The sequence below is a fragment of the Chelonia mydas genome, chromosome 10, assembly GCF_015237465.2.
Source record: "Chelonia mydas isolate rCheMyd1 chromosome 10, rCheMyd1.pri.v2, whole genome shotgun sequence".
NCBI classification, from domain to species: Eukaryota; Metazoa; Chordata; order Testudines; family Cheloniidae; genus Chelonia; species Chelonia mydas.
The window spans coordinates 54,993,749-55,013,597 of NC_051250.2; the positions used below are offsets into that span (position 1 = coordinate 54,993,749).

General features: G+C 41.4%; 1 protein-coding gene across 14 annotated transcripts in view; it reads right to left on the minus strand.

The window, feature by feature from the left end:
* TJP1 (tight junction protein 1) overlaps positions 1-19,849 on the minus strand; it is a 302,786-nt gene that overhangs the window by 75,160 nt on the left and 207,777 nt on the right. For all 14 annotated transcript variants that reach the window (XM_043523318.1, XM_043523317.1, XM_043523316.1 and 11 more), the window contains 3 exons: positions 5,211-5,335; positions 4,875-4,977; positions 417-696 (listed from right to left, as the gene is read on the minus strand). In XM_043523318.1, coding sequence (XP_043379253.1) covers positions 417-696; positions 4,875-4,977; positions 5,211-5,335 — 508 coding nt within the window. The remainder of the gene's footprint in view (positions 1-416; positions 697-4,874; positions 4,978-5,210; positions 5,336-19,849) is intronic.

Below are 19,849 nucleotides of genomic sequence, written 5' to 3' on the forward strand. Positions count from 1 at the left end.
TCAACCTTAATTCCATGTTAACAAAGTTTATTCTATATATATTGAGTGTGTATATACTAGTCAATGTGTGTTTGTAAAATTTTAGCGGCTAGCAGAAATTAGCTATGCAGTTATACTATTTCTTTACAATTCCAGTTCAATTGAAATTTGTGTGTTCCCTTCAATCAATCACATACATTGGTACAAGAAAACATGGAGAAAAACCTAGCACTAGAAGCACAGTAATTTTAAGACAATTACTTATAGACTTTTGAGAGCACTTGTAGGTAGTTCTGTAGTCTAGTTTAGTCTAGTCTAATGAGCCCGTAGCAACATAACATTCAGCAATAATTCAATATAAAACTCAACTTTTAACATTTTGGTATAAAATTACAAACAAAAGTATGAAGGAGATAGCAAAAAGTCATTGGGCATACCTTCATTTTTCCTGGATTTCACCAGTGTTACTTTGGTAGGTTTTGCAGGCTGACTGGAAGCAACCGATCTCCTATCTGATCTTGGCGATAAACTTCTCTCTCTGCTTCCACTTCGGTCTCTTACCCAGCTTTTCTCATGCCTTCTGCTGACACCTGGCCCACTGCGTGCACTTCTTGAATCATGCATTTCCTCTTCATAACTATCCTCCTCATTTTCAGATACTGGCTCAGGTTCCGGCCGGGCTACTGGAATCTGAATTTTCTTCATTCTTCGAATGGTCTGTAACCAGTAGCATTAACTACTTAATTTCTGGTTAAATGCAAAGTACATTTTTTTAAAGTCTTAAAATTAGGCAATGGGCCACCACAGATTTATACTGCTGTATCTAACAGAAGGTTCACTAGGAACCTCAAAACAGATATGGAAAGCAACATCCATACCCCAAAGGCCTTACAATCAAATATTTGGATGACTGAAGGAGAAAAACAAGGGGGCGGGGGGGATTTCAGAGAATACAGACAACTTTACCTAAGTAAATGGATAATGTAGATGCAGGGTTTCTTAAAAATCTGTGGCCATGAAAATACCAGTTATGGAAGACAGCTACTATGAACAAGCTATAGTATAACAGGCTACATGTTATCAGTGATCTTTGCAGTACTAATCAATCCATTAAAAACTCCACCAAAGTGCCAATATTGAAAAAAAACAGCAGCAAGGCTAACCTGAAATGAGCTATTGTGGATGCCACATAACACAGCAAAGTCAGGCAAACAGCATTTCACTGTTCCAGGATTGGAGGATAGAATACAAACATTTCAGAACCCAACTGGTGAGCTTCCTACTTCATTCAAAGATTGTGTTTCCCAGTGTCATAATGCGTTGCAATTTAAAAAAACATTTCTTCCCCACTTAGTTGCTTTCTGCTTTTTCTCTTTCCAAATTTAAAAAATAAAAATAAAAAATAAAATAAAAAATCAGATGTTCAAGGATATGTTCATTTAAGAGATTAGTTAGATATTTGACAAAAGGATTTCATACATGTTTAAATGAGATAGCATAAATGCCTTAAAAAGCATGATGTCAACAGGGATGAGAAACAAACCCAGAAGCAGTAACTGTCAGATTTTTCATCCTGTGAGCCTCCCTGTCACTATCATCATTACATTTAACAGCCACTTTAACCTGAATTGTTCATTCAGGTATGAATGAATTTGGTTTATAAGACCAATGATACACCTGAGAGAAGTCAAACTGCAGTCCCAGTATTTTACTGCCTTCTGCTTTGTAATGTTACTGACATTTCTTCAAGCATTAGGTAAAATGCCCAATTACATATAGAAGCGTCATTCCTTGTTACCCGTCTCTGAAAAATTTAAATTACAATAGTTATGAAATGTAAAACTAATTGTGACCATAAGCATTGTAATATAGTAGAAATATAAAGTTGTCTTATACTTACCAATAAGTACCAAGCATAAATGAGGAGGCTAATTTAGATACCACAAGATTTTGCAGTGGTAAATAAAGGGAAGTAGTAGCTACTTTACTCAAATGGCTGCTATGACCAAGGTCCATAGCTATGGAAGTAGTAAATTCATGAATTCAGAAGAAGTGAGCTGACAGCATCTTACTTGGCCAAAACATATGGAAAATAGAGTAAGTGTATTCCATCATCTATTGGCAGCACGACTTCATCTGCATTTGAGGCTGACAAAAAGACCAAAGCTAAAAGTGTACTGATCATCTTGTTGGAGGATAGTGGCCAAAGACATGTAGGTTCTCTCCTCAAAAGTTAGAAAGCTACCTTGTTTTTAATTTTCAGTCGTTTGAATTCCCTCCATTTTTTAAGTTTCAATCTATATATAAACTTATCCTAAGTTTATTTTTAATCCAATACTCAAAGACAAACTTCAAGTGTACTCATATTATGAAAAGCTAACTTAAGCACGTTCTTCTCCTTAACAATTTTGTTGTTCTAATTTACAAATATTGTTTAAAATGCTTTTGTACCAAAACCAAAAAACTGGGAATAGCATTACCCTCTGCATTACGAGGATAGTGTCATGAAAGACCATTCCAAGCCCCACAAAAAAATAGTGATTGAAAAGCCATCAGCTCAAATTCTGAACAAAAATAACCCCCTTCAAAACAGTTTGTTTCTCTTGGGAAAAGTTATGTAGGAGTTAAGGGTCCAAAGTGATGGGTCTCACATGTGACATCAAGGCTACAAGTGGGATGTGTAGTCAGCCTGACAAAATGAATCTATACAAGGTTTTCAAGAAGGGCAACACTCAGGCAGAATGCTGTCAGAACCTCCCACCCTTCTACTACCAAATATAGACTTAGGCTAGGCTATCAGAAAAAGTTCTGCTTACACAAGGCAAGAGTCCAACAGTAGCCTCAAGAAAGATGGTTTGTGGAAAGACATCTAGGGAATCTGACTGAAGGTAAATCTGATAAAAATCCTGCTGAAGAGCAAAAGTGGACATATGCCAGAGCAAAATAATGCCACAGGGAGATTGGTCCAGGAAGGAGCGGTCTAACAAGCCTCTCAAGAAGCTATCCAGCTCCAAGGCAAGTTGCAGAATCCCAGAATGGAAGATTGTGAACAATGAACTATAATAGACTCAGATAAAGACACACTTTTCTAATATGGAGCCCTTGATCATTTTAGCGCTAAACAAACCAGTTCTACTCTACAGGAATGCACTACAAGCTTTATATGCTCTTTCATACAAGAAGAGAAGGAACTCATGTAATCATAGTCCAGGAAAATCTAGTTTGTGAGAAGATAGAGTTGGAAGTGCATAAGGGGTCCAAGGTAACTTCAATCCCTTCTAATGTACAGTATAGGCTTTGCCCTTTAAAAGCGCAGCTGTCCCTTGTGAAACCTTTGTCTTGGTCACAGTGTAACTAATGTGGTTGTTGTGCAGCTAGGCCCCAATCCACATCCATTTTAAGACAGTAAAACATCTGCACTGAATAGAAATAAAGCTAAACAGAAGGCAAAAGAAAGTATGATAGATGGACTTACGTTGGGTCTAAATTTCTGCATTTTTCTGGAACTCTATCCCACAGATAGAGAGAGAGAGTAAAACCTATTAATCCAGACTGATGGCGCACTCCGCTTTATTGTCAGTTACATTATCCATTTTGCCAAATCAGCACATATCAGTTTTCCTATTGCAGTCCAAGCAAAGTGGTAATTGCTAACAAAATAAGAGTAACAGCTATTGCAGTGCAATGCCACATTCTATTTCCACAGAGCTGCAAGTCTGATTATTTCCCCTTTAAATAAAGCCACAAACCAGTTATTAGAACTTCTCAAAACTCTACTCATTAACATATACTCTACTGTATACTGAATATCTTATTGATAGTAATTCTGTTTAGGTTTGAAACCTGCCAGTCTTCCAGGGTTGTGCTTATGCAAACCACAGAGGGAAGAAAGCATTATTATTGAAAATTCAAAAGTTGACTTTTATCTATATTATTAGAGGGAACTAATTATGTTTGGATATTCTACTTCAGTAATAATACCCTGTAAATATTTGGGAACTATAATTTTTTTTCATTAATTGTTGTTGGCTTTTGTGCATAAGTCCAAAAAATACTGTACTTCCACTACAGATCATGCCATTTCTGTAGCAAAAACACCAGAACCTCCACTGATTTGCTTTAGAGCATTTCTCCGAAATGTCAGCTTTCTAATATGAAAAGTTGTACAGCTCGGCATGCAAGTTATTTTTGATATCTGCAAACCCAGTGGACTGCCAGATTTATAAATGTATAGCACTGCAATTATTGCAAATCTGTATGAGCATGTGAAAAGAGCACCATGGAATGGCCAGGAAAAAAAAAAACAGTTTTTAAGCCCTAAAAACAAAACCACTTTCCAAAATTAAACAATTGCCAATGTGTTTATTTTCTATTTCATTTTTTAGAAATATAAATCAGCAAAGTTTACAGAAAACCACATTATTACCTTTCAGTAATAACCAGTTTTGTTGTTCTGCAAGTTCAAAAGCCATCTATATCCTCTGAATAAATCTGAAATTATAGGAATTAAGGTCATTACGCCTTATTTTGGCAAATTGTGTTTAGTGAACACAAAGATGTGTTTGTTGGGGCTTGAATAAAGAGTGAAGACCTTGGGCACTGACTAGCACTTGAAAAACCTGATAATGTTTGCAGAAGAAATAAGTGGAGAAATGAACTGTCTCAGCAGTCTGGGAAAAGTCTCCTTTACAGTGAGGAGAGGAGCTTCTGTTACCCAAAGTCTTATCTTCTGACTGCGTGTCTTGCTTATCAAACACTGTGGTTTCAGTTTTCAAGAGTAATTTTGGGTGTCCTACTTGATAGTATCTTTTTAGCAAAATAATGTACACAATTCCACTAACTACTGACAGTATAGGCACTTTTACTAAATGTAAGGCTTAAACACATGCACTTACTATTTTGGCATTTTTTCCACTTTTCCTCAACTGTTGAACGGCAAATGCATGTTCCACGTTATCCATTGAGACTCCATTAACCATTGCCACACGGTCATTTTCCCTAAACAAAAAGTAATGCAATGTGTAATAAAGAAAAAAATTTCAATGAGCTGAAAGAGAGCCTTAAAAAAATGAATTATTGAAGAAGCCACTTGCAGTATCAGAGGATCACTGTGCAGCTATATCTTGAAATCTATCACAAGGTAATTAGGAAATTAATTTGAGTCAAGCATTGATATCCCAAATCTCAACGAAGTTGTAATTTGCCATAGAAGCAAAAAATGTAACACTTACTGTAGCAGTCCTTCTGCTGGACCTCCTTTCAGGACATCAGAAATAACTATTGATGTTTCACCACTCTGAAAATGGGGATTATCTCTTCCTCCAGATATTGCAATGCCAAACCCAAATCCTGGAGCCTAAAACAGAATATAAGAACCTTCCTCAGACATCACATGATCACCTACATTTACACAGACCATACTGCAGTTCATGCTATTTCACCAAAAATTCAGAATACCAGCATTTTTAATACACATCCCAGCAAAAGTAATAATACGTAATTAAGGAGTAAGAATACTTTCCTCTTCTATAGCATTTTTCATCTAAGGTAATGAAAGTATTTTACAAAGATTAAGTCTCATAGCAGTCCTGTAAGTAAAGTAAAAGAGTATGCCCATGGGGAACATAACACCAACCCCTAAAATGATGATGCCTCGAGAGGAAGACAGCAGCTGATAAAACAAGCTGGAGACTATACAACAGGGGTGGCCAACCTGCGGCTCTTCAGAAGTTAATATGCGGCTCTTTGCATAGGGGCCGACTCCGGGGCTGGAGCTACAGGCACTAACTTTCCAATGTGCCAGTGGTGCTCACTGCTCAACCCCTGGCTCTGCCCCAGGTCCTGACCCCACTCCACTCCTTCCCCCAAGGCTCCTGCCCCTTCCCCAGAGCCTGCCGTGCCCTTGCTCCTCCCCCTTCCACTCCCACCAAGAGCCTCCTGCGTGCTGTGAAACAGCTGACTGTGGCGGGCGGAGAGAGGCATGGGGAGGGAGAGGGAGGCGCTGATCAGTGGGCCGGAGGCACTAGGGACAGGAGATGGGGAGCTGATGGAGAGGCTGCTGACATATTACTGTGGCTCTTTGGCAATGTACATGGCCAAATTCTGGCTCCTTCTCAGGCTGGCCACCCCTGCTATACAATATAAGGACAGAAGGGAAACAAAAACGTACAATTGAAAGTGCAGGGGAAAATTTCAATTGTCTACCTAAATTTCCTGAAGTTGAAATTTGGGCAGAACCTTAGAGTTCACCCCCATACTCTTGTGAGCATAAGAATGGCCACACTGGGTGAAACCAAAGGTCCTTCTAGCCCAATATCCTGTCTTCCGACAGTGGCCAATGCCAGGTGCCCCAGAGGAAATGAACAGGAATAGGTAATCATCAAGTGATCCACCCTCTGTCTCCCATTCCCAGCTTCTGGCAGACAGAGGCTAGGGACACCATCCTGTCTAATACCCATTGATGAACCGATCTAGCTCTTTTATGAACCCTGTTATAGTCTTGGCCTTCACAACATCCTCTGGCAAAGAGTTCCACAGGTTGACTGTGCGATGTGTGAAAAAATACTTCCTTTTGTTTTAAATCTGCTGCCATTAATTTCATTTGGTGACCCCTAGTTCTTGTGTTTTGAGACGTGAATAACACTTCCTTATTTACTGTCTCCACACCAGTCATGATTTTACAGACCTCTATCATATCCCCCCTTAGCTGTCTCTTTTCCAAGCTGAAAAGTCTCAGTCTCATTAGTCTCTCCTCATATGGCACCCGTTCCAAACCCCTAATCATTTTTGTTGCCCTTTTTGAACCTTTTCCAATTCCAATGTATCTTTTTAGAGATGGGGTGACCACATCTGCACTTAGTATTCAAGAGGGCCACAAAGTGGTTACAACTAACACACCTCAGTTTCTTCCCTTATCTCAAAGGCTGCACCTCCAGCAAGCAAAATACCACTTAACATGCTGAGGTAATGGTTCAGTATAACCCTGCTTCCTGCAGCATTTAGGTGTTTCTTAGAGTTCTCATATTGCAGTATTCACCCCACCTGACCCTGCTTAGCTCAAGAGCGGAGTAAGGTAGTAAGTTTCCAAGCTCAATTCTTAGTAACAACAGCAGGACTACTTGTACCATTAAATACATCAAAACCTTGTTAGCACTGGCAAGTCATCTGCATCTTAACAAGAGTCATTTGCTTTTCCCTCTAGGGTGCTCTCCCTCTGCAGCAAGGTCAATGCCTCTGAAAATTATTGCTACTAGGTATTTCAAGATATGACAATTATGCTTACAATTTCTAGTCTGCCCGGAAGTGGCAATGGTGGGAAGTAAATTTTAAGTTGGTAAATCAGTTAGATTTAGTAAACTGACTGCCTAGCTCTTACTGGGAAGCATAAACACTTGTGGGAAACAAAACACTATCTTAAGAAAGTATGACATATGGCTGCAAGATTTGATTTTTCATTACACTTCAAAATATTTGATCAGTATTTTTATTTCCATTGCATGAAAAAATTTGTCTGGGTTCCAATCTCTCTTCATTTTCCATCACAAAGTTTTACTTCTGTGCTTCTCCCCGTCGTTTTCAGCATAGGAAAGGATCCACTCACACATAAGACCACTGAAGATATGGATTTTCTCTCTAGCAAGCCCATTTAAACAACAACTAGGCTGCTATAACAAATTACCAAAGGAAGTGATGAAGTCTCCATCACTTAAGTCTAAAAATCAATGGATGTCTTTCTAAAAGATACGCACTAACTCAAGCAGGAGTTATGGGCTAGATGCAAAGTTACTGGATGAAATTCTATGGCCTGTATTATGATCAGGTTAGATCATAACGATCACTTCTGACCTTAAAAGTCTATGAATCCATGAAGTGAAACTACTAAGAGTATCTTGGATCAAGAACTAAAATTCAGAGAGATTAGATGGTCCCATACAAGTTTTTCACCAGTGCAACTCCACTGATTTCAACAGTGCTCCTGATTTCAACAGTTACAGTAGTGTATCAGCAGAACTTAGCTCATGCTTTTTATCTGGCGGGATGAGGGAGAAAAAACAAGATAGCGTGGAGACTAATCTATTTTTAGATCTGTTCTGGCCTCATCCTCCCCTAAAAGGTTTCCTTTTATACTAACTTGATAGTCCCTCACTTAAGAGAAAAGAAGTCTTCATCTCACCAAGTTTCTCCATTGACATTACAGGTAATGTTTCAAGTTTTGCACTTATTAAAAATATTAATTCAGAAATCTAGTATTTTTTCCTCCAACTCCTATATAAATACATATTACTTAATAAATGTGAACACTGATGAATTTAGGTAACTAGCATGAGAAGAAGGGAACAAAAAAAGTCTACCTGCTGAAACTACAGATCAGACATGAGACATGATTCCAGTTCTAGTTCTCATGTAAAAACATTAATTAGGCTTACCATTTAATTAGGGCTACAAAATCATTCCCTCATAAAATGCCTAGTTTCAAAACACAAATTTTTCTGCATCATCATCATGAGGGCAGAACATTTCCATTTTCCAGCTCTGTCTTCACATGAAATTTACTTGGGATGTCAAGCAAAAACTTATCAGTAGTTATTAAATTAAGAGATGGTAGGGATGCAAGCAGCAGAATCACTATTTTCTGACATTTCAAAGAAAATTCTATCTACACTTTAAGATAGAGCGAAAATAAAAGCAGAAGACATTTGAAAAACTGGACATGGACTTAATTTCAGTGGCTTTGCATAGTTTGACAAGAAAGCTGCGTGTACTAAATTTATGACCATTTGGAGGTTCTCTTGTACAGACTTACTATGTGAAGTTACACGGTCTACAGGTGCGTGCATACATACAGAGCGATGCACTTTGGATGCACATTTTCAAACATTCTTTTGCCAAATAAACTTTAACTTAAAATCTGCTGAATTTATTTTCTGTAAGTTTAACTTTGGGTCAAACTCTAACACAGGGGTCGGCAAAGTGGTGTGCCGAGTCTTCATTTATTCACTTTAATTTACGGTTTCGCGTACCAATAATACATTTTAACATTTTTTAGAAGGTCTCTCTCTATGTCTATATATTATAAAACTAAACTATTGTCGTATGTAAACAAGGTTTTCAAAATGTTTAAGAAGCTTCATTTAAAATCAAATTAAAATGCTGATCTCACGCTGCTGGCCCGCTCAGCCTGTTGCCGGCCTGGGGTTCTGTTCACCTTGGCCTGCAGCGGGCTGAGCAGGGCCTGTGGCCGGGACCCCGGCTGGCAAGGGGGCAGGCAGCCAGAGCCCCAGACCGGCAGTGGGCTGAGAGGGGCCGGTGGCCGGGACCCCAGACTGGCAGTGGGCTGAGCGGCTCAGCCCGCTGCCGCTCAGCCCGCTGTCGGTCTGGGGTTCCATCCGCCGGCTCCTGCCAGCCAGGGTCCCGGCTGCCGGCCCCGCTCAGCCCGCTGCCAGTCTGGAGTCCCGGCCCTGCCCACAGAGTGGGTACCTACCTTCTCCCTGGTTCTAGCCAGTCTCTTCCCTCTCTCTGCACTGAGATGAGAGTAGGAGTGTGCTGAAAACAGGGCTGGGGGTGAAGAAGCAGGCTGCGGGTTGGGGTGCAGGGTCTGGCCAGGAACTAGAATGAGGGAGGGGGCTCAGGGTTGGAGCAGGAGGTTTGGGTGTGGAGCGCTTACCTGGGCAGCTCCCATTTGGTGCAAGGGGTGCAGGTGGGAATGCGTGTGGGTGGGTGTGTGCAGGAGCTCCCGTTTGGTGCTCAGGGTGGGAGTGGGGATGTGGAGGGTGCAAGAGTCAGGGCATGGGGTGTGGGGGGGGGCAGAGCACTGGGCTGGGATGTGGAGGGGTTCAGCGGTCAGGGCAGAGGGCTGGAGGGGATATGCCCTGATTCCACCCCCTTCCCCAAGGTCCCCGGAGCAGAAGAGCGTGCTGCGGCTCCGCTTTTACCTCTCCCCATCCATAGCAAGGGCCGTCAGCTGATCGGCCGCAGGGAGGGAGAGAAGGAGGGGCAGGAACCCAGTACACTGAGGGAAGAGGCGGGGGGAGGGGGTAGCTTGCCTGCCCTGCAAGGAGAGAGCGGTGGGTGGAAAAGAGCTTGCTGGGCCGGGCAGGACTTTTAGTAGCACGCTACTGTCTGCCCAGGTCTGGCAGACAGCAGCATGCCATTAAAATTTGGCACGCGTGCCATAGGTTGCTGACCCCTGCTTGAACATTATTCACTAGTTGCTTGAGTAAGGTGAGCAGGATTTACTGATTTTATCAATTTCAATGATCGCAAAGCATAAAAATTTGAAGAAAAATTCATTCCATAGTTTTAAATTGATGAACATTTAACTACAGCAACCCCCAGGTGTACCTTTACTCTCACATATGTAAAAGCGTATGTGTACAAAAAAGACAACAACATTAGGTGGGAGTAAAGTCTGTAGTAATAAACTTTCGGGAAAAGCTTTAATATTAATAAACTGCCTGTAATTTTAAAGTATTGCAAAGATGGAAAGATCAAATAAAACTCCAAACACGGGAAAATATGAAAGTTTCTATTTATTAACTTACTACAAGTAACTGACATGTAAAACCCTCAGATATGATAATTTGGCCAAGAACCCTGAGAGATAGGAATAACGTAACACTTGGTATGTTGACGACAGTTGGGGATATTTTAAAATGATGTCCACTGCCATTTATGCACGCACAACACAAGTAACCTAATTAATCAGGGTTTGAGAAGTCTACAGCCACGTGAGTCCAGGCACTGTAGACACAGATGAGATAAAATGGTTGTGAAGTTTTCATGACCAGGAGAGAGGAGAGAGTGGAATGAGACTTGCACATATGAACTGTAAAAAAGAATGGAATATTCTCTATGAGCTTTGAGCACAAAATTTAATTCCAAGATAGAAGAAACTCACAAGATGGGCAGTAACAATAAGAACTCCTCCTCTGCTCCTGGATATACAAAACCTGATGATCTCGCTGTAGGAGGAGAATTAGCTGATATCACTACCAGATGAACTATCAAAAGGCAAGCCTAGACCTCTTATGAGCTAACAAGTAGTCCACTATGTTAGGGTGTATAATAAAGAAAGAAATACTCTTTTTTAGAAGATAAAGCAGAAGATCTTTTGTGTTTCAAAGCATAGCTTTCTCTTGTAAAAGGCTTTCCAACAAAGTTCAATAAGAGACCTCTTGAGAGCTAACAACATTGGAGTTCCGCAAGGTACTGTATTGCACACCAGCACGCTCAGACCTCTTACATGGATAGATGATCTGTTCCTGATTCTAGAATTGGTGAACTCAAAGTAACTGGATCAGGTTTGATGCCAAAACTAGATCAGAATACTAGAACTCACATGCCTAGGTTGCAGCTATTCGGAGTAAGAATGCTCTGACCCCAAAGAGGAAGCAAAATCAGAGGCATTTTGAGTTGTGTTTTCCTGCAAACAAGTTCACTGAGGTTCTCTCCCCTCTTCTTGGGGAAGAAGTGAATTTACTGTGTTGCCTTTTAAAGACCACCCATATTGGGAATTTTATATTTGGCTTAGAGAATTTGTCTTCTCTAGACTACAGCCAGCCTACAGAAGCATCTGATGATGGATGCATCTGGGCTACAGGCATACTACTGCTTGACGCAGGAAGCATGAGCAAGTCCTTCCCCACAATGGATTGAGAACAAAAGTATTACCTGCAGTGAGAAAAAAAGTGCTCTGAGAAGTATATGAATGCGTTTTAATTACACAAAAGTTAACTGCAACCTGGACTCGTGGGCTCCTCAGTGAGTCTAAAGGTCATGGTCTGTCAAGAGTTCTTCAGCTGAGATTCAAAGCAGAGAGAGTATGGTCCCCAAATAAACCTAAGAATCTGGAATGTCAGGGGTAATGCTGATGAGCTGACAGTTCCAATAGGAAAGGCATTAGCAGAAGATTGAGGGGCATCTCCACCCCTGAACGAGTCTCATAAGGATTGCGTCAGTGGAGCTTCACCCCAAACTTCAAGTGTTCTTGTCAATCAGATTTGCTTAAAAATAGCATTTTGTCTCTTTTCAAACAAGCTCAGTACAAATCTACAGCAATATACTGAAAACAGAACAGGTGTATCTTGCAGGCTATGTAACAATCTTTTTAAAAATGCCTTGAACCATTGTCATTATTTGAGTTATACTTGAGTTCAAAGCGCAGACACTATACTACCTCACCACATGAAAGCAGCAAGAGAATCGAAAGGCTATTATGCAATTTCTGATTTTTGTTAGCGAATAAGCAGAAAAAAAGTGGATGCTTATCAGAGTTGGGAGAATAACAGAGTTTTCAGTTTGCAGACAGTTCTGAAATTAATTATTTTTTATTTTTTTCCAAGTCACATTGGGTCAAACAAAACATGAAAAATTTCAGCAAATCAGAAAGTTGACAAAAATTAATTACTGGTCAAACAAAGCATTTTGTTTTATGATTAATGAACTGATTTGTTTAGTTAATGGGCACATCTTCACATAAAAATAAAGGAAATAAAGGACTAGATTCACAAAACAGCCTGTGGTGCCCATCTTACAACTTTCAACCCAATTCTTAGGGTACTCACCCGGGATGTGGGAGACCCCCGTCTAATCCCCTGTTCTGCCTGATGTGGAAAAAGGGTTTGAATTAATAGCCTACAACTGCTCAGCAGCAGACAGTGGTAGTAGAGAAAATAACAGAACGCCACTAGCCGTCACCTTCAGCCCCCAACTAAAACCTCTCCAATGCATCGTCAAGGATCTACAACCTGAAGGACGACCCATCACTCTCACAAATCTTGGGAGACAGGCCAGTCCTTGCCTACAGACAGCCCCCCAACCTGAAGCAAATACTCACCAGCAACCACACACCACACAACAGAACCACTAACCCAGGAACCTATCCTTGCAACAAAGCCCGTTGCCAACTGTGTCCACATATCTATTCAAGGGACACCATCATAGGGCCTAATCACATCAGCCACACTATCAGAGGCTTGTTCACCTGCACATCTACCAATGTGATAGATGCCATCATGTGCCAGCAATGCCCCTCTGCTATGTACATTGGGCAAACTGGACAGTCTCTACGTAAAAGAATAAATGGACACAAATCAGATGTCAAGAATTATAACATTCATAAACCAGTCGGAGAACACTTCAATCTCTCTGGTCACTCGATTTCTGATCTCAAAGTGACTATCCTTCAACAAAAAACTTCGAAAACAGACTCCAACGAGAGACTGCTGAATTGGAATTCATTTGCAAATTGGATACAATTAACTTAGGCTTGAATAAAGACTGGGAGTGGTTGAGTCATTATACTAAGTGAAACTATTTCCCCTTGTTTATTCCTCCCTCCTCCCCCCGCCACTGTTCCTCAGACGTTCTTGTTAACTCCTGGAAATGTGCTGGAAGTGGCCCACCTTGATTATCACTTCAAAAGGTTTTCTCTCCCCCCCCACCCCACTCTCCTGTTGGTAATAGCTCATCTTAAGTGATCACTCTCCTTACAATGTATATTTTTTCATGGTCTGTGTGTATATATAAAATCTCCTCACTGTACTTTACAGCTCACTTCATTGGATGCATAAAGTGTAGCTCACGAAAGCTTATGCTCAAATAAATTGGTTAGTCTCTAAGGTGCCACAAGTACTCCTTTTCTTTTTGCGAATACAGACTAACACGGCTGCTACTCTGAAACCTGGTATAGAGTTAATACACTGTATTACCATACAGTATTTACTACTTAAACCTTCTGACTTTTTAAAGCATAGTACTGCTCTGAAAAGCAATTATGTATAAAATGGCACCTTCTTACTTAAATCCACTCCCTGCTGACTTTGTTGACTAAACTAAATTAGTACATTGTAAGTCATGAAAAAGCCACAGAGCCAGAATAGCTCAGACAGTAAGAGGAATTTTACCCTAGCTTGTATGTCAGCAAATAAATCATTCACTAAATCCCATTGGAGAATATTTACTGTTGGTGATGCCTGTGCCAGAAATAACTTCCGCTGAGTTTGCAGGAGTAGCATCCAGAAAAAAAAATTTGTAAACTGAGCAGGTTTGATATTGAAGTCACTGAGGGACTAAAGCAGAACCCCAAAATGTCATTTCTGCAGTCATTTCTCAGAAATGAACTGCACTTTAAACACTGGCCTTAGTCATGATTAAATAATAAGAGGCCATTTACATAATTTAAGTGCTGTACAAACCAAGACCCCAACCCTACCATTGAATCCTTGTAAAACTCATGTGTCTGTGTGGAGCCACAGTGAAGTCAATGGCGCTCCAGAGAGATCCTTAAACCTCTGCATCCCCGTGAAGTATTCCATACGTACATACATACATGAATGAATGAATGTAGGGAAGCAGACAAAGAGCAGGTAAGAAACTTTCAAAGTAACAAAGGAGATGTGGATTTTCAGACTGGCAATGCGGAATTCCTAAGACCTGGCTGCCTCCTGATAAAATGTATTACTTTATGAAAAAAATGTGTTTTATGAAGGGAGGTAAAGTTATTTTTAGAATGCTGACTTTGTCATTGCAATTCTCCCTCAATAAAGCCAATTACCAGCAGGGTACAAATATGAGCCTTAAAGCACTGGTGAATGAAATTCAGTCATTGAGGAACTCTGAACTTTCACTGAACCACACACTGTACAACTCGAAGTACTGGTGCTTTCCCCTTGCGTATTATAGTAGATGCTTGAGTGGTTCTTATTACTAAGTATTTCTTTTTACAATGCGTATTACTTTTACTAGGATCATCAAAATTAAAACTAAACTACAAAAGAAAAAATGTACATATGGTATATTCTATCATACATTTTTGTGGCGTTTTTCTGGTGTTTATTTCCTAACTTATGCAGTTCTGTAATTCACAACAGTTTTTCCAGCCACTAGTGTGAACTGGCCAGGTAGTTCTAAGTCCTTAATCACTAAGAAGGTGTAGTGCCATCCAGTGTTATACAGTAAAATATTTTTTGCTGTTTGAGAAGTATGTTTGGAAGTTTTAGGCAGTTGAAACTGTGCTAGCTATAGCCTTATTTAAATATGGTTCTCTAACTGATTCAGACAAATTTTATGTTAGGAAACTTATGCTTCACAATATTGCCTCACCCTCAAAGTAACTTCTAAAACAGATTGGGAAACAACTGTGCTGTCATTTCCTGTAACAAACATGGTATCTAAAAATTGTCCACAGCAAAGCTCCTAGCAGCAACAAGATCCTGGTCAGTCACTGTCTTTCCTTTTTGAAGTCCACAATACCAGTAGAATTACAGTAGTTTTTAAAGAACCTCAACCTAAATGAAGATACTTGCTCCCAGTCAAGAAGGGCATCGAGGTTAAATACATTAAAGATTGTAAAAAGCTCAGATACTACGATAGCAGGGGCCACAAAAGTATCTTTGATGGACACGTCATATGAATCAATTTAAAATAAACTGGCAAATTTTTCCCCTGCCCCATCTGTTGCCCACTTAGATAAACAAACCATCTTTTGTCACTACCAAGTATACAAACCAAACTCCACTATCAAAGTCCACATGGAATTATGAAGATACATAAAGCTAAAATCACACTATGAAATCAGTCTGTTCTACTGCCTTACTTGGCTTTACTCCATAATACACATATTAATAGCTTTCAGGTCTTATAGGAAAGCATATGGACAAAATCATGGCAATTCTGAGGAACTGTACCAGCAGACTAAATATTTCTCGGAGACATACAATGAGCAGCCAATCTAGTGTGGAAACGGGGTGTCTCCAGTTTGACCCATCTCTGCAGCACCTCCCTCTGTGCTGCATTTGAGTAATTCATTACTAACTTGCTGCTCTCAGCTGCTTCAGAATGAGCCAATTCCAGAGGGGCTCCTTTAGTCCCTTACTTCTGTGAAGGGAAATTTGAATCTTGAAGGCCAACACATCAGAGACTATATGGATGGAATCTACAGCAGGTCTATATAGTCTGGACTCATGGAACTACTAAGGGGGCAAGGAAGTCATGCAACCATATCCCCATAACTCCTGGGGAGGTGTTTTTCCCCTACATGTTTGTTTTAGTGCTCTGAGGATTGATGGCTGTGACTGAGGTCAAAAATTGGCTTCTTATATCCCTGTATTGTAAGGTTATATGGTAGCCACCTCATCTACTTGATAGCTTCCGAGTTGCTGACAAAGTTTGAAAGTGAACAACAAACAACAACAAAAAAACCCTTCTAAAAGCTACCTCTTCTTCACATCTCCATCCCAAATAGTGACCAGTTTAATATTTTTAAACAAAACCAAAAATCCTACATTAACAATTGGAGGGGCTTGTGTTTGGTTTTTAGTACAGGCTAAGTTCTTGCTATCAGTGTTAAGCCTTGTGGTTTACAGCAGGACAACAAGACCACCAACTATTCCACATGTGGATGTAGATAAACCTTTTTAGCAGGTAGAACAGTAAGCACACAGGACAGAACCACAGACATGTCATTCTGGAAAATGCGAAGTGTCCAACAACTTTAACATTGTGTAGAAAGCATGAACACATACTAAAATGGCACTTTGATATCAAGCAGGAACATTATCAAGTTTTATGTATTTAGTATAGTGCTGTCACTCTATTAATGAACCATTTCCAAAAAGGCAGAAGCTCCTCCAGGTCTTTTGGATAAATAAATAGCACTTTTGGAAGGGCAGCACCGGCACTTCATTGCACTGAGGTTGATAGTGAAAGCTAAATTCAGAGGCGCATAAAAACAGCATTCTGCCCTGCATGACTGCCTTCCTGTATGTCACTCAGTATTTTTTTTTTTAATGTGCATAGCTATTGACAGTGCCCCAGAAAACAAAACTGAAGGAAGCTCACTATGGGTTTATTTCATGGGGAATGACCTAAAATATGAATTCACTCATGACCTCACCAGCATTTGGACCCAAACCCCAAGAAGTAAAGATCACCTTACCTTATCACATTCAACTACCTGAAATAGTTTTACTTTTTGAAACAAGAACTGAATGAAGAGTTATAGACTGAGAGCACTGGAAAATGAACACCTATATATCCACAGCAATGAAAGTGACAATGCAAACTTGATCAAATTGCTGTGCTAATGTACCTTGAACATTCTGAGAGAAATCCATCTCTAGGCCTGAAAAGGCAGTTCATTCTTTGTGGACTACTCCATTTTTCACTCTGTGGTAAGACTGCCAAAAAGAGTCATGCATATTATGTAAGCTAGACCACTCTGTAATACCTTGACACCCCAATATTCACCACTGTCATGTAATTAGGATATGTTTTGTACAAAGTATGTCTCCTGAGGTATCATTCTAAGCCCTGGTCTACACTAGGAGTTGAGGTCGAATTTAGCAGCATTAAATCGATTTAACCCTGCACCCGTCCACACGATGAAGCCCTTTTTTTTTTTTTTTTTTTCCACTTAAAGGACTCAAAATCGATTTCCTTACTCCACCCCCGACAAGGGGATTAGCACCGAAATCGGCCTTGCCAGGTCGAATTTGGGGTACTGTGGACACAATTAGACGGTATTGACCACTCTGGACAGCACTCTCAACTCAGATGCACTGGCCAGGTAGACAGGAAAAGGCCCGCAAACTTTTGAATTTCAATTTCCTGTTTGGCCAGCATGGCAAGCTGCAGGTGACCATGCAGAGCTCATCAGCAGAGGTGACCATGATGGAGTCCCAGAATCGCAAAAGAGCTCCAGCATGGACCAAACGGGAGGTACGGGATCTGATCGCTGTATGGGGAGAGGAATCCGTACTATCAGAACTCCGTTCCAGTTTTCGAAATGCCAAAACATTCGTCAAAATCTCCCAGGGCATGAAGGACAGAGGCCATAACAGGGACCCGAAGCATTGCCGCGTGAAACTTATGGAGCTGAGGCAAGCCTACCAGAGAGGCGAACGGCCGCTCCGGGTCAGAGCCCCAAACATGCCACTTCTATGATGAGCTGCATGCCATTTTAGGGGGTTCAGCCACCACTACCCCAGCCGTGTTGTTTGACTCCTTCAATGGAGATGGAGGTAACACGGAAGCAGGTTTTGGGGACGAAGAAGAAGATGATGATGATGAGGTTGTAGATAGCTCACAGCAAGCAAGCGGAGAAACCAGTTTTCCCGACAGCCAGGAACTGTTTCTCACCCTGGACCTGGAGCCAGTACCCCCCGAACCCACCCAAGGCTGCCTCCCGGACCCGCCAGGCGGAGAAGGAACCTCTGGTGAGTGTTCCTTTTAAAATACTATACATGGTTTAAAAGCAAGCATGTTTAATGATTAATTTGCCCTGGCATTCGTGGCTCTCCTGGATATACTCCCAAAGTCTTTGCAAAAGGTTTCTGGGGATGGCAGCCTTATTCCGTCCACCATGATAGGACACTTTACCACTCCAGGCCAATAGCACATACTCGGGAATCATTGTAGAACAAAGCATTGCAGTGTATGTTTGCGGGCGTTCAAACAACATCCGTTCTTTATCTCTCTGTGTTATCCTCAAGAGATTGATATCATTCATGGTCACCTGGTTGAAATAGGGTGCTTTTCTTAAACATTCAGAGGTGCCCGTTCCTGCTGGACTGTTTGCCTGTGGCTGAACAGAAATGTTCCCCGCTTTTAGCCACGGGGAGGGGGCTAGCCACACGGTGGGGGGAGGCAAAATGCGACCTTGTAACGAAAGCACATGTGCTACGTATGTAATGTTAACAGCAAGGTTTACCGTGAAAGAGTGTACCCATTGTTCTATAAAATGGGTCTTTTTAAATACCACTGTCCCTTTTTTTCCTCCACCAGCTGCATGTGTTTCAAGGATCACAGGATCTTCTCCTTCCCAGAGGCAAGTGAAGATTAGAAGGTGAAAAAAATGCACTCGTGATGAAATGTGCTCTGTCTCCCACACTGACAGAGCACAGACAAATGCGTGGAGGCAGACAATGTCAGAATGCAGGAAAGCACAAAATGACCGGGAAGAGAGGTGGCGGGCTGAAGAGAGGGCTGAAGCTGAAAAGGTGGCGGCAGCGTGATGAGAGAAGGCAGGATTCAATGCTGAGGCTGCTGGAGGATCAAACTCATATGCTTCAGCGTATGGCTGAGCTGTAGGAAAGGCAGTAGGAGCACAGACCGCCGTTACAGCCCCTGTGTAACCCACTGCCCTCCTCCCCAAGTTCCATAGCCTCCTCACCCAGATGCCCAAGAACAAGGTGGGGAGGCCTCCAGCCACCCAGCCACTCCACCCCAGAGAACTGCCCAAGCAACAGAAGGCTGGCATTCAATAAGTTTTAAAGTTTTAAACTTTTAAAGTGCTGTGTGACCTTGTCCTTCCCTCCTCCACCACCCCTCCTGGCGCTTCTCTCCTTCACCACCTCTCTTGGGCTACCTTGGTAGTTATCCCCCTATTTGTGTGATGAATTAATAAAGAATGCATGAATGTGAAGCAACAATGACTTTATTGCCTCTGCAAGTGGTGATCAAAGGGAGGAGGGGAGGGTGGTTAGCTTACAGGGAAGTAGAGTGAACCAAGGGGCGGAGGGTTTCATCAACAAACAGAACTTTCACGCCATAGCCTGGCCAGTCATGAAACTGGTTTTCAAAGCTTCTCTGATGTGCACCGCGCCCTCCTGTGCTCTTCTAACCGCCCTGGTGTCTGGCTGTGCGTAATCAGCAGCTAGGCGATTTGACTCAACCTCCCACCCCGCCATAAACGTCTCCCCCTTACTCTCACAGTATTGTGGAGCACACAGCAAGCAGTAATAACAATGGGAATATTGGTTTCGCTGAGGTCTAACCAAGTCAGTAAACTGCACCAGCGTGCTTTTAAACGTCCAAATGCACATTCTACCACCATTCTGCACTTGCTCAGCCTGTAGCTGAACAGCTCCTG